The 13,561-nt window shown below is 50.6% G+C and overlaps 1 protein-coding gene across 2 annotated transcripts in view; it reads right to left on the bottom strand.

Moving 5' to 3' along the window:
- LOC142296590 (cytochrome P450 2J2-like) overlaps positions 1 to 13,561 on the bottom strand; it is a 399,973-nt gene that overhangs the window by 208,751 nt on the left and 177,661 nt on the right. For both annotated transcript variants that reach the window (XR_012751655.1, XM_075340382.1), the window contains one exon: positions 9,651 to 9,800. Coding sequence is in view for 1 of the 2 variants with exons in the window: in XM_075340382.1 (XP_075196497.1) it covers positions 9,651 to 9,800 (150 nt within the window). In the remaining variant the exon portion in view is untranslated. The remainder of the gene's footprint in view (positions 1 to 9,650; positions 9,801 to 13,561) is intronic.

The following is a 13,561-nucleotide window of genomic DNA, read 5'->3' on the forward strand; positions in this document are numbered from 1 at the left end:
TTATTTGACATTATTTGTGATTAATTTTCAGATGTCATCCTGGGATCATGTGTTCTGCTCTGTGGGTTTTCCTGTTTTTAATTGTTTTTGGAATTAATATCAATAAAGTTTCTACTTTTATAAAAAAATATATGTATATGCTTTCACTTCGTACCTAATCAATATTACTGGTTGGGTTGTTGGTATTAGTCCCTGTACAGGGGCTCGCTTCTGGTTGTCTCTCTGGGGGAGTCCAGTGCACGGTCCCGTGGATCCACCTTTGGACTGAACGTTACAGATGTGGAGGATACAGTTGCTGAGGAGAGAGCTACAGTATACCGGGCACACAGAAAACAGGGTGCGGAGCCCTAGGCTGGTGGGCACTGCACCTCCCGCCAGCACAATCCGCCAGGCAGAGGATTTCAAGTCTTCTGGCCCACACTAAGTGCCCGGTGCACAGCAGTTTATAGAGCCAGGGGTCATGACCAAAAAGTACGGCACCAACTACGGACTCGTGCTGCCTGCTATACGGGAAAGGAACAGAGCCAATCCAAAGGCTCGGGTCCCAGCGTAGCTTCAAGCCGCAGGGACTCACATAACCCAGCGCAGGAAGGAAGAACTCACAGTGAAACCCACCGGTTCTGTCCTCCGAACTATCAGAGATCGGCTGGAGCCCATGACAGCGGGGACCGGCCGTCCAAGGGCAGCGACATATCAGTGAGTAAAGAACTTTCACTGCAACCCCTGTGTCACTCCCTCTATTCATTGCCTCCAACCCTGCGCTCCTTTAATAGAGTGGACTACTATTCCCCACATCCTCCCTGAGGCCTGAACTCTGGCTGTGGAGAGCTATACCATCTGAGCTGCATTATCATCTGCCCCAGAGAAGACCTCTCGCAGCAGCGGTGTCAGTAATGCCCTGGTTACCTACTGTTTAGTTACCCCGCCCTTAACTTTGCCCTCAGCCAAGATGGTGGAGCATGCTTCCAATAAGCTCCTCCCTCGCTACCGGTTTGTCTTTAATATCCAGCCTGGTTAAACACTCATTGCTTGAGTATTGTGTAAAGCTCCTGCTTGTGTGACGCCCTGGGCAAGCCAGGGGTCACAGGTCATGACACCACCACACCCTACACCCCGGATAGGTACACCAAAGCTACACAAAAATCCTTGTTGCCTTCCTCCAGGGGCTGATGTCCACACCAGGGGGTGGGCCAGGCGGTTGGCTCCGCCCACCGAGGAGTTCACAGCCCTGGAGGCGGGAAAACCAGGCAGTTAAGCTAGGGAAGTGAAGGAGTGAACAGATGAGTTTAGTGTGAAGTAAGAGTGAAGTGGTAGAGGAGCAAGTGAGAGGAGTTAAGGTGGAAGAGAAAGTGACAGTAGGAAGCCTGAAGTTGGTCCGGGTGTGTGCCCGGACTGAGACAGCAAGGTTAGCAGACAGCGGTGACCGTCTGCAGGAGAGGCTGCTTGGAGGTTGCCGAAAGGACCGTGGACGGGTGGTGGCCCGGCGGTACCGGAGCGGTATACGAAGAGCAGCCAGCACCATTGGCAGGGGCCTTTCGGATCCCGGCAAGGCTAGGAGTCGCCGTGAATTTGCCAAATCCGTCAGTGAAGGGGACCTCTGGGTCTCCCAACAACCAAGTCCCGATTGAAGGCAACAGTCCAACCGTTAGAGAGAGACACCGCCACCGCCAAGGCACCAGTTTCTCAGGGCCAGCGCCTGCGGGCAAAGAGGGGCTCCTCCGGCACATATCCAAGCCGGGGAGCAGGTTACCGGTGGGAACCCATCGCTACCAACATAGACTTAGGTGCAGGAAAAGGGACCGTCACCGTCAACTACCGGGGAAAAGCAACAGCAGCCGTCCGTGGGAACCGTCTTTCCAGCCGTGTGTTTTACCGAGAACTGTGTCCCCGTCTCAGGCTGAGTGAGTACCACAGTGCCGTGAGGCACAGCGCTGCCCCCGCGTCCCTGCACCCCACCAAGCCCTGCACCGGCCCGCCATCCCTCATCCTCCACCCCATCACTGGGCCCCGGGACAACCACCCCCTACCCACGGAGGGGAGAACCAACAACTTTGCTGCTCCCTGTCACCGCTCCCGGGATCCCCATATAGAGCAGCGGTGGTGTCCACACAATCACCACAACCGTGGGTGGCGTCACGGACAATAAACAATCCCAAAAAACAATCCCCTTTCACTCACGGGTGAGGAGCGCCGCTCGAGTCCCCGGGATCCGGCCGATCGCTCAAGCCACCGAGCAGCAGCAGGCCGCAGCAGCAGCGGCAGCCGGACCCGAGCAGTGGGAGAGCGCAGCGTCCCCTCTTCCGCCCACGACACTTGCAGTTCTCTTGCTGGAACCGTCTCTTTCCGGATCGTTCCTTCTTCCTATTCTGTATTCCACATGCCTGTCAGCAACCTGATTATCGTCTGCACCTACTGTGGAACTACAAGTCCCAGACTTCCCTCTTGTCAGTGTACTTGCCGCTTGCAGCGTTCTCCCAGTTTCCCGCTATTGGACTCCAGCTATTACCACCAGTATTGTGACAGGCGGCTAATACCTGGCCGTACACCACAGGTGGCGTCACGAATAACTACTACCCCATCCTCATCATTCCCCCATTTATTGACACCGCCGGGGTCACGGACCAGGCCTGGCCGCTGTGAAAACCTAAATCGACACCAGCCCGGTGACGAGTAACTCTAAAGGACGTCATCGTCATTTTCATGTACAAGTGAATCTCAATAAATTACAGTATCATCAAAAAGTTAATTTATTTCAGTAATTCAATACAAAAAGGGAAACTCATATATTATATAGAGCCATTGCAAACAGAGTGCTCTATTTCAAGTGTTTATTTCTGATAATGTTAATGATTATGGCTTACAGCCAATGAAAACCCAAAGGTCATTATCTCAGAAAATTAAAATATTATATAAGGCCAACTGAAACAATGATTTTAAACTCAGAAATGTTGGCCTACTGAAAAGTATGTGTGACGCCCTGGCAAAACCAGGTAGTCACACGTAGGCCCCTGCATAACACCTTCCCCCACAGGGTTACACACAGCCGACCAGAAACCCTAGTCACCTCCCCCAGGGAAAGACAGGCACACCAGTGGGCGGGACCAGATGGATGGAGAACGCCCACCTAGGGGTCTAGAGAGCCCGGGGTGGGAAAACAGTCAGTTAAGTTTCAGTTTAGTTCAGTTTGGAGTTAAGTGAAGTCTGAGGCTCAGTGTGGAGCTCAGGAGGAGAAGCTGACAGGTGTCAGGGTCGGAGCCCAGACACATTGGCTAGGTGGCAGACGGTGGCCCCGTGTCTAGCAGGAGACGGGAAGACGGCTCGGCAGATCCGAGGTGGATCGGGGCAGGGTAGGAGCCCGCCGGTACCGACACCGGAGACCCGACCGGAAACCGGGCACAGAGGGGGTACTCGGACCCTGAAGCCATGACCGGCACCAACGGCCCAGCTAATTAACTGATTGAGGGCAGGATTACAGGTCCTGTCCCAACCTAAGTCCCGAAAAGAGACAACCACCCACAGAGAGGGATGGGGCATCCGTCAGAGCCTGTAGATCCCACAGGTCAGCGTCAGCGGGCACGGCTCCTGACAATAGTACCTGGAGCGGATTCCCGCATTCCACACCGGGAAGTCCACCACATCACAACACAGTGCAGAGGAAAGGGACACGCACCACCAGCCCGGGTTGGGGACCAGAGTACACCTGGCCGCGGCGGCCGGCCACCATCACCTTGGTTAACCATTGGACTTGTCTGGTTTCTTTCACCGTGAGTAAGCAGAGACTCCCTGGTCTGACCAGGCGCGCCGACCCCTGCCATCACCGTCCCGTGCACCAAGTCACCGGGTCCCGGGGCGACCATCCCTAGCCACGGAGGGGTTAACAACCAGCTGCCATCCCATCACCCCGGGTGTCCCACAACAGCAGCGGTGGTGCCACATCTCACCACACACCGTGGGTGGCATCACAGGCAGTTTACTACAACCCCCGTACAAATACGTCCCCTTTTAGTTGAAGTATCCGCGCAACCCCCGGGTCCGGTTGAATCCCTCGAACCCACACTACGGATCCGGATTCGAGCAGCGCCGGCTGCTGGCACGAGCCGGCATATATGTACAGTAAATGTGCTCAATACTTGGTCAGAGCTCCTTTGGCATGAATTACTACATCAATGTGTGCCGCCCCCGCATCAGCAGCCGGGCTGCTCGGATCCGGATCCGCGGTGGCTCGAGGGGTCTCCGAACTCAAATAAAAGGGGGAATATTTACATGGAGCGGTTTGGTTAAAGTTTGTGATGCCACCCGTGGTGTGTGGTAAGGGTGAAGTACCACCGCTGCAACTGGGAGTACCCAGTGGCGATGGAGTGGGCAGCTAGGTGTTTAACCCCTCCACGGGTAGTGGGGATGCCCCGGGACTCTGTGATGGTGACGGGGACGTGCAGTTGGGGATGTAAGGGTCACTTATTTACTCACTCAGTCCAAAGAAATCTGACACCGACAACTTGGCAAACCAAAGTTCTTAACACCGCTGCCGCTCGGGGTAGCACGTTCGGGTCCCGTTCCCGCTGGTGTTGCCTGATGATCTTTGATCTCTCCCTTAGCACACTGTACTCTTCTTAGTTGGCCCGAATAGCCTGAAACTAGTCGGGTCCCGATCCCCAGTCTGGCTATTTGAGGGAGCTTGCTCTCAGGGTTCACGCTTGGCATTTCCTGGACTGTTTTAGTGGAAAGTCCTATCCCCCTCATTGCGCTATTACCCCGATTCTGGAGCGGGTGGAGAACAGATCTTGAAGGCTCCATTCTCGTCGGGTAAATTGTCAGGTTGCCTGAAGCTACTCCCTGACCTAGGGTCCACGTACCCCGTCATGCCCTGGTCCCGGCCCGTGATGGTACAAGGCCGCCGGCTGTCCTCCTCGACAATAGCGTGCCCTTTGTCATTATCCCCTGCGACCGGGGGTCCAGCTTCTACCAGGCCCAGACCACCGTCTGCTACTTAGTACTTCCAAGGAGCCCAGCTCCTGACCTCCTTTCCCTTCCTGTCTCTCACTCGACTGAACTGCTCCTGACACTCCTGACCCCCCCCCCCCCTTAACCAACCCCCCACGTGGGCGACCCTATTCCACTCAGGCCGTCCACTGGTGAGTCTGGTGTGTGGTGCAGAGTGTTCCTAGGGTTTTAATTAGCTGCTGTTGGCAACACCATTGGTTGGGGATCCACAACCAAGGAGGAGGTGGATATTGCACAGAAGGGCACATTGCACAATACCCTGTGATGACCTGATAGGCCAGGGCATCACAATTGCGGCATGGCATGGAGGCGATCAGTGTGTGGCACTGCTGCGGTATTATGGAAGCCCAGGTTGCTTTGATAGCAGCTCATCTGCATTGTTGGGTCTGGTGTCTCTCATCTTCCTCTTGACAATACCCCATAGATTCTATATGGGGTTTAGGTCAGGCAAGTTTGATGGCCAATCAAGCACAGTGATACTGTGGTTATTAAACCAGGTATTTGTATTTTTGGCAGTGTGGACAGGTCCCAAGTCCTGCTGGTAAATTAGATTTCCATTTCCAAAAAGCTTGTCAGCAGAGGGAAGCATGAAGTGCTTGAAATTTCCTGTTAAGCGGGTGCGCTGACTTTGCTCTTGATAAAACACAGTGGACATACACCAGCAGATGACATATACTCCCAAACCATCACTGATTGTGGAAACTTCATACTAGACCTCAAGCATCTTGGTTTGTGGCCTCTCCACTCTTCCTCCAGACTCTGGGACCTTGAATCCAAATGAGATGCACAATTTACTTTCATCTGAAAACAACACCTTGGACCACTGAGCAACAGTCCTGTCTTTTTCTCCTTGTTCCAGGTAACACGCTTCTGGCGTTGTCTATTGGTCATGAGTGGCTTCACACAAGGAATGCGACAGTTGCAGCCAATGTCCTGGATGCAGCTGTGTATGGTAGATCTTGAAGCACTGATTCCAACAACAGACCACTCCTTGTGAATCTCCCCCACATTTTTGAATGGCCTTTTCTTATCAAGGCTGTGATTATCCCGGTTGCTTGTGCACCTATTTCTACCACCCTTTTTCCTTCCACTCAACTTTCCATTAATATGCTTGGATACAGCACTCTATGAACAGCCATCTTCTTTAGCAATGGCCTTTTGTGGCTAACCCTCCTTGTGGAGTGTGTCAATGACTACCTATCTGTCAAATCAGTAGTCTTCCCCATGATTTTGTAGCCTACTAAACTAGACTAAGGGACCATTTTAAACACTTAGGAAGCCTTTGCAGGTATTTTGGGGTAATTATTCTAATGTTCTGAGATAATGACTTTTGGGTTTTCAGTGGCTGAAAAGGCGGTATCACACACAACGACGGATCTAGCGATATATCGCCGGGGTCACGGATTTCGTGACGCACATCCGGCATCGTTAGCGACGTCGTTGCATGTGACAGCAAGGAACGACCGTTAACAATGGAAAATACTCATCTTATCGTCCATTGTTGACACGTCGTTACTTTTTAAAATATCGTTGATTGTAGAGGACGCAGGTTGTTCGTCGTTTCCGAGGCAGCACACATCGCTACGTGTGACACCTCGGGAACGACGACCTGCAGCTTACCTGCGGCCGCCGGCAATGCGTAAGGAAGGAGGTGGGTGGGATGATACGTCCCGCTCATCTCCGCCCTTCTGCTTCTATTGGATGGCCGCTGTGTGACGTCGCTGTGACGCAGAACGTCACTTCCCCTTCAGGAAGAGGATGTTCGCCGCCCACAGCGACGTCGTTAGGGAGGTAAGTACGTGTGACGGGGGTTAAGAACTTTGTGCGCTACGGGCAACAAATTGCCCGTGACACACAAACGACGGGGCCGGGTACGATCGCACGATATATCATCGCGTGTGACGGGGCCTTTATCCATAATCATCAACATTAACAAAAATCAACACTTGAAATAGATAACTCTGTTTCGAATGACTCTATATAATATATGTGTGACACCCCTGAGTATATCAGGGTGCCACAGGGTAGTGCAATCCTATCACCCAGGGTGCAGAGCCTACCCCCCCACAGTTCCAGGTTCCTAAGAAACCGGTGTCACTACCATCAGCACCACAAATCCCAACCATACCTCACATCATGACCTGTCAGACAGACCAGTGGGTTGGTTAAGTGGAGTAAGGCCACCCATCTAGGGGTCAGGCAGACTGGTGGAAGGGAGGAAGTAGGCAGTTCAGTGGCAGCCATCAAAGAGTGAGGAGTTGGAGTGGTAGCTCCCGGGGAGCTAGACTAAGGTTGGATCGCAGACGGTGGTCCGGGACCAGAGGATTCGAGGACCGGTGGCAGTGACATTGGAAAAGGGTGCGACGGACTGTCGGCATGAGAAACCCAAAAGAACTGACCAGTACCAAGCACGACAGGGTACAGGACCCTAGGTCAGGAGCCGATTCAACCTCCTGAAAATTAACCTGGGAGGGAGAGTATCTTTATGAACTTCCCTAAGAGCTCAGAGATTGAAGGCAACAGCACACTGCGGGGGATAGGGTTTTCCAGTAATGCGGCCCACTAAAATCCCAAGTGCCAGCCATCAAGAACACAGCTACACTAAATATAGTGAGCGGGGCCCTAACAGCTTCAAGCCAAGGGGCCACAACAGAGAACTAAATTGTGCATGGAGGCGGCTCCGGATTACCAAGTGACACCTGTGGGAGCGGACAACTGGACGGGCTCCCCATAGTGACTGTGATGCACAGATACTTTAGTTTATCTTCAGTGTGAGTGTCTACTTTATAATCCTCATCCAGCACCACGACTAACCACACACAGTGAGTACTCTGGTCCCCTCCCTGCACCCTGCGCCCCCAAGTATCCCACCAAAACCCCAGAGGCCGCGGCCTTCCCTACCTGCGGTGGGTCTGACACCTTGCTGCTCCACACCATCTGCCCCGGTACTCCTTCCAGCAGTGGCGGTACTCCCATTACCACAACCCGCAGGTGGCGTCACAAACTTCTCCCCTGTACATAATCCCCTTTCAAGGATCGGAGTGAGTGCCGAGCCCAGGTCCAGACCCCTCGAGCCACGACCACCCCGGATCCCAGCACCCCGGTCTGCGCCGGGGCTGCACATATACATTTCCCTTTTTGTATTGAATTACTGAAATAAATTAACTTTTTGATGATATTCTAATTTATTGTGATGCACTTGTACATTACTCTTTGAAATTATCAATTAAAAAATTGATTTGATTAAAAAAAAAAAATGTTGGTTGCATTTGACAGCAATTTTTTAGATGAAAATTGTTGGGATCAGATTGAAACCACTAATTACTCTTCTGCCCAAAGTGACATTCATGCATTTCACATGTCAAAAAGTAATTTACAATCATTAGTCAAGTCTATGCATACACTAGAAAAATATCCAATGAATTATGTTGCGGGCGGGGGACAGACCACGACAGGGGGGCTGCTCGAGACGCTCGGATCCGGGGTCGTGGTGGTGGCTTGAGGGAGGAGCCGGATCCGGGTCTGAACACCCGTCCGTCGCCCACAACTGAAAAAGGGGGTTTATATATACACAAGGAAGGTTTTGTCAGTGACGCCACCCGTGGTGTGCGGTGATTGTTGGTGACACCGCTGCTGCGGCTGAGGTAATGCCCGGGACCGATGGAGTGGGGCAGCTGGATGTTATCCCCTCCACGGGTAGGGGAGGTGTTGTCCCGGGGCCCAGATACAGGTGGGATGGTACTGCGGAGCGCAATATGCAGGGTTGGACCGGGTGGTATTGGTGTACTCAAAGTTCCTGAATGAATTCACACAGAGTCCAGATGGTAAACCAAATTGCCAGTGACCGGTGACCTCTGGCAGGTGTGTTCGGGTCCCACACCCTGGTACAGCAAACAGGGGTCCCTTCCTCCTGCACTTAGTGTTTGTGTCCTTAATTTTTGACTACTCCGCTTGAAACGGGGAAGTCCACTCCACGTGATACTGTGTTGGGAGCTGTGGCCCGCGAGAACTGACCCGTGGGATCTTAGCAGGCAATTGCGGAGCCCTATCCCCCTCGTTGGGCTTCCGTCTCACTCTATCTGGGCCTCCTGTGGGACAAGACCTGAAATCTTGTCCCCGGCTGGTCAATTAGTAAGGTGCGTGAAGCTGTCCTTGCTCTAGGGTCCAGGTACCCTGTCGTGCATGGCCTCTGGACCAGATTCCCGCTGTCGATACTGGCGGGCTACAAACCTGCCCCGGTCCACTTAAGGTCTTCCGCGACCGGATCTCCATCGCCTGTGGCCCTGTGTGCCGACTGCCACCTAGTCAGTCGTCCGGTAGTCCAGGGACTCCAACCTCTGACTACCCTGTCACTTTACACTCCTCTCACTTTCTCCTTCTCTGTACAACTCTCTCTCTCCCACTGAACTGACTCTGGCCCCTCCCATCAGACCTCAGGAGTCAAGACCCCTAGGTGGGCATCACCATCCGCTTGGCCCCGCCCACTGGTGTGTCCCTATTGTCATGGGGGGTGACTAGGCTTTGCTGGCTGATGTTGTGTACCTGGATGTGGGGTTTGTGTTGGAGGGTCAAGGAGGAGGGAATCCTGCACCTGGAAGAGGGGTGCAGTCATCTGTGACACCCTGATTTTGTCAGGGCGTCACACTTACCTTTCTGAGAACTAAATATTTCCACCAGTTGATTAGCTTCTACTTTGACTCTCCCCTCCAGATCCTTCTTGCCGAAGCCGAGGCTGCGCAGAATCTGTAAGCAAAGGCGCCGCTGCAGTTTCCAATTTTCCCCATTCGAGAAAATAATTCCTAGAATGAAATCACAATCCAGTGAATCATAATTCTTAATCTATAGGATAAAAACAGTAAAAAATAGTTTAAACATATTTGAGATTATTTTATTTATTTTAAAGCCTGGAGAACATAATTATAAAAGGATTTCTTTGAAAATTGCATGGAGCACTAGAATTGTGGGCTTTGGTTTATTTGTACACTAAGGAAAACTGATACAACCAAAATATATTTTCTCTTTGTACTAAGCTTTAGTAGCATCCTGCTTTATAGGGAATCCGTCACCATGAAAATGCAGTCCAATCTAAAGGCACCAGGTTATAGAGCAAAATTAGAGGTGTAGATTGAGATATAGCTTTCTAAGGCAATATGGAGTATAACATGTGCTTTGATCATGAGAACATCTGGGTTTTTTCAGGTGTGTTGGTCCAGTGGGAGGTCTTATCTGATAGGACTGCCCACTGGACTAAAAATCCCTGAAAGAGCAGAAATTTAAATGACAAACACAAGTTATACTGAATCTTTTCTCACAAACCTATATATCAATCTACTCAGCCGCCCCTGCTCTTTAACATGGTGCCAGCAGATTGGTCTGGGTTTTTTTGTGACAGGTTCGCTTTAAATCCCAATAATTCAAATTTTAGCTATGAAGTCACCTGATTTTGGAATGTCATAATCCTTGCTGGCCGCATGTGTACACAGACAAAGAATTAATGATCTTGATACCTCGGACTAGAAATCTGTAGGTAGACTTGTTAAAGGATATATACGTATCTAATCAAAAAAACTATTGTTTACATCAGCTTTTTGTTAAATTGTTTTAAATGTTTTAAAATGTTTGATACTTAAATGTTTTAAAGCACCAGTCAAGATTTGTTTTTCTCTTTCAGTGCTAGAGTGGTGCTTTAAATGTAAGCCCTTTGCCCACTATGTCTTATACTCACCTCTGGCATTTTCATTCTTTTTCGACGCTGCTCCGGTCCCGCAGTACCATCTAATGACTGTAACTGCTGACTTTCTGGAAGTCAGAAATTACATCACAAATTCTCAGAACATTTCTAAGAGAGCCATAATGCATCCAGAACAAGGCTCTTATAGAGTTGTATGGATTTGTGACACCGGGTGCGCTCCAGGAAACATTGGAGCTGCTGACAAGTCACAAATAACGGTTGAGGAACAGGAGTGGCGGTGATAGAAGAATAAGCTGCCGGAGGAGGAGTGTGAAAAAGGGGTCAGGGTGCTTAAGGCCGCTTTATGTCGCTCGTGAAAGCACCCGCCCCCGTCGTTTGTGCGTCACGGGCAAATCGCTGCCCGTGGCGCACAATACCGCTAGCACCCGTCAACTATACTTACCTTCCTAGCGACGTCGCTGTGGCCGGCAAACTGCCTCTTTTCTAAGGGGGCGGTTCGTGCGGCATCACAGCGACGTCACACGGCAGCCGTCCAATTGAAGCGGGGGGGCAGAGAGCAGCTGCAGGAAAGTCACGCCCACCTCATTTCCAGAGGACGCAGGTATGGTTTTGTTAGTCGTTCCTGGGGTGTCACACGTAGCGATGTGTGCTGCCTCAGGAACGACGAACATCCTGCGTCCCAGAAGAGCAATGATATTGAGGAAAGGAATGTGTAAACGATCAACGATCAGGTGAGTATTTTTGATTTTGATTGTTAGCGGTCGTTCGTACGTTTCACACGCAACGACGTTGCTAACAAGGCCGGATGTGCGTCACGAATTCCGTGACCCCAACGACATCTCGTTAGCGATGTTGTTGTGTGTAAAGCGGCCTTGAGACTTAAAGCACCACTTCAGTGGTGCAATACAAAAAATGAAAAAAAAAACATTGGAGTGGTGCTTTAAATGTTGTTTTGCAATGAAAGGTAACAATAGATTACACAGTATTAACTATTCACAATATGTTGTGATGACAGTTCACCTTTTCCCCTTCCCTTAAAGGAGTTGTCCACTATTAGGAAAACTGCTTCTCATTCCACATTTCCGCCAATTAAAGTAAAAAAGTCTATATCCACCACCTGTGCCAGCGCCATTCTAGTAGTGCCAGCGCTCACGTTCCTGGGGCTCACGTGAGGTTGTTTTGTCACGCACGTCAGAGAGCCAAACACACAATAATAAAAATATTGGAGAAAGATAAAATCGATCACAAACTAAAATGTTTCTATACAAATGCACAGCGCATGGGCATCAACCAAGGAGAATTGGAGCTACTAATGCAGGTCTAGGAATATGATGACATTGGCTTCACTGAAACTTGGTGGGATATATCCAGAGAGTAAGGCGGGCTTTGCACACTACGACATCGCAAGCCGATGCTGCGATGCCGAGCGCAAGTCCCCGCCCCCGTCGCAGATACAATATCTTGTGAAAGCTGGCGTAGCAAAAATTATCGCTACGCCGGCTTCACATGTACTCACCTGCCCTGCGTCCGTCGCTCTGGCTGGCGACCCGCCTCCTTATTAAGGGGGCGGGTCGTGCGGCGTCACTGCGACGTCACACGGCAGGCGGCCAATAGGAGCGGAGGGGTGGAGATGAGCAGGATGTAAACATCCCGCCCACCTCCTTCCTTCCGCATATCCTACGGAAGCCGCTGTGACGCCGGTAGGAGATGTTCCTCGCTCCTGCGACTTCACACACAGCGATGTGTGCTGCCGCAGGAGCAAGGAACAACATCGGACCGTCGCGTCAGCGTAATTATGGATTACGCTGACGCTGCACCGATGATACGATTACGACGCTTTTGCACTCGTTAATCGTATCATCTAGGCTTTACACACTGCGATGTCGCATGCGATGCCAGATGGGCGTCACTTTCAATTTGACCCCACCGACATCGCACCTGCGATGTCGTAGTGTGCAAAGCCCGCCTAAGAAGCTTTCAGAGACTGGGAGCTCTGTGGAAACTGGGTAAGAATACAGGGATAGAGCAATGGTAAGGACATCATTTTAGGCATTTACTACAGACCACCATGGCAAACTGAAGATATGGATGAACTCTTTATGCATCAGATGGCCAAGTTCTCAAAAGAAATATGACTTATTGGTCATGGGAGATTTCAACTATCCAGACATTTGTTGGGAATCTCTCTCAGGCAAAAGTAACAGATCCACCAAGTTCTTATCCTCTCTTACTGACAACTTTATCTTCCAAAAGGTAGAGGAGTAAACAAGAGGATCTACTATATTGGATCTAATCCTAATACATAGGGAGGAAAAGGTTGAGGGGTGAGTCTGATTCTGCATCTTTCACTCAGACAGGTGTAGAAGATGATTGCTGTTTCAGGTTTTAGGTAGCCCATTGAGTCCAGCCTGGGGGTATAAAGGAAAGCTGTTTCTGTCTAACCTTTTCCGCTGATAATTGTGTTTGCCTCATGGGAAGATGTCCTGAATCCTTTTCCTCCAGCCTTTGGGCTTTTTGCCTGCCTCTTTAGGTTTTTGTTTTACCTTTTGAGCCTTTTTTTGGATTCTCCAGGAATGCTTTCAACAGTGGTTTTTCGTTCCTTTGTACCAGTTCTGTTCCCATGTCATCCTGAGTCTGCAGCAATGCCTGATAAGTATTTTGTTCTCTTGGTTTGGGCTTGGTTGGGGCTCAATTTAGACTGAAGGGCTTTTCTGCTTGATTTATGCCTTTTCCTGAACCTGCGTTTGAGAATATTATCTTTTGTTTTTGCTAGTGAATAAGTGCTTTTCCTGCACCATTTTTGGAGAGTGATTTATTCCCAGCGAGAAAGGGAGTTGTTACTCCCTATCTGCTCAGGATTTGTATTTT

Source organism: Anomaloglossus baeobatrachus, chromosome 3 (assembly GCF_048569485.1).
Source record: "Anomaloglossus baeobatrachus isolate aAnoBae1 chromosome 3, aAnoBae1.hap1, whole genome shotgun sequence".
NCBI lineage: Eukaryota > Metazoa > Chordata > Amphibia > Anura > Aromobatidae > Anomaloglossus > Anomaloglossus baeobatrachus.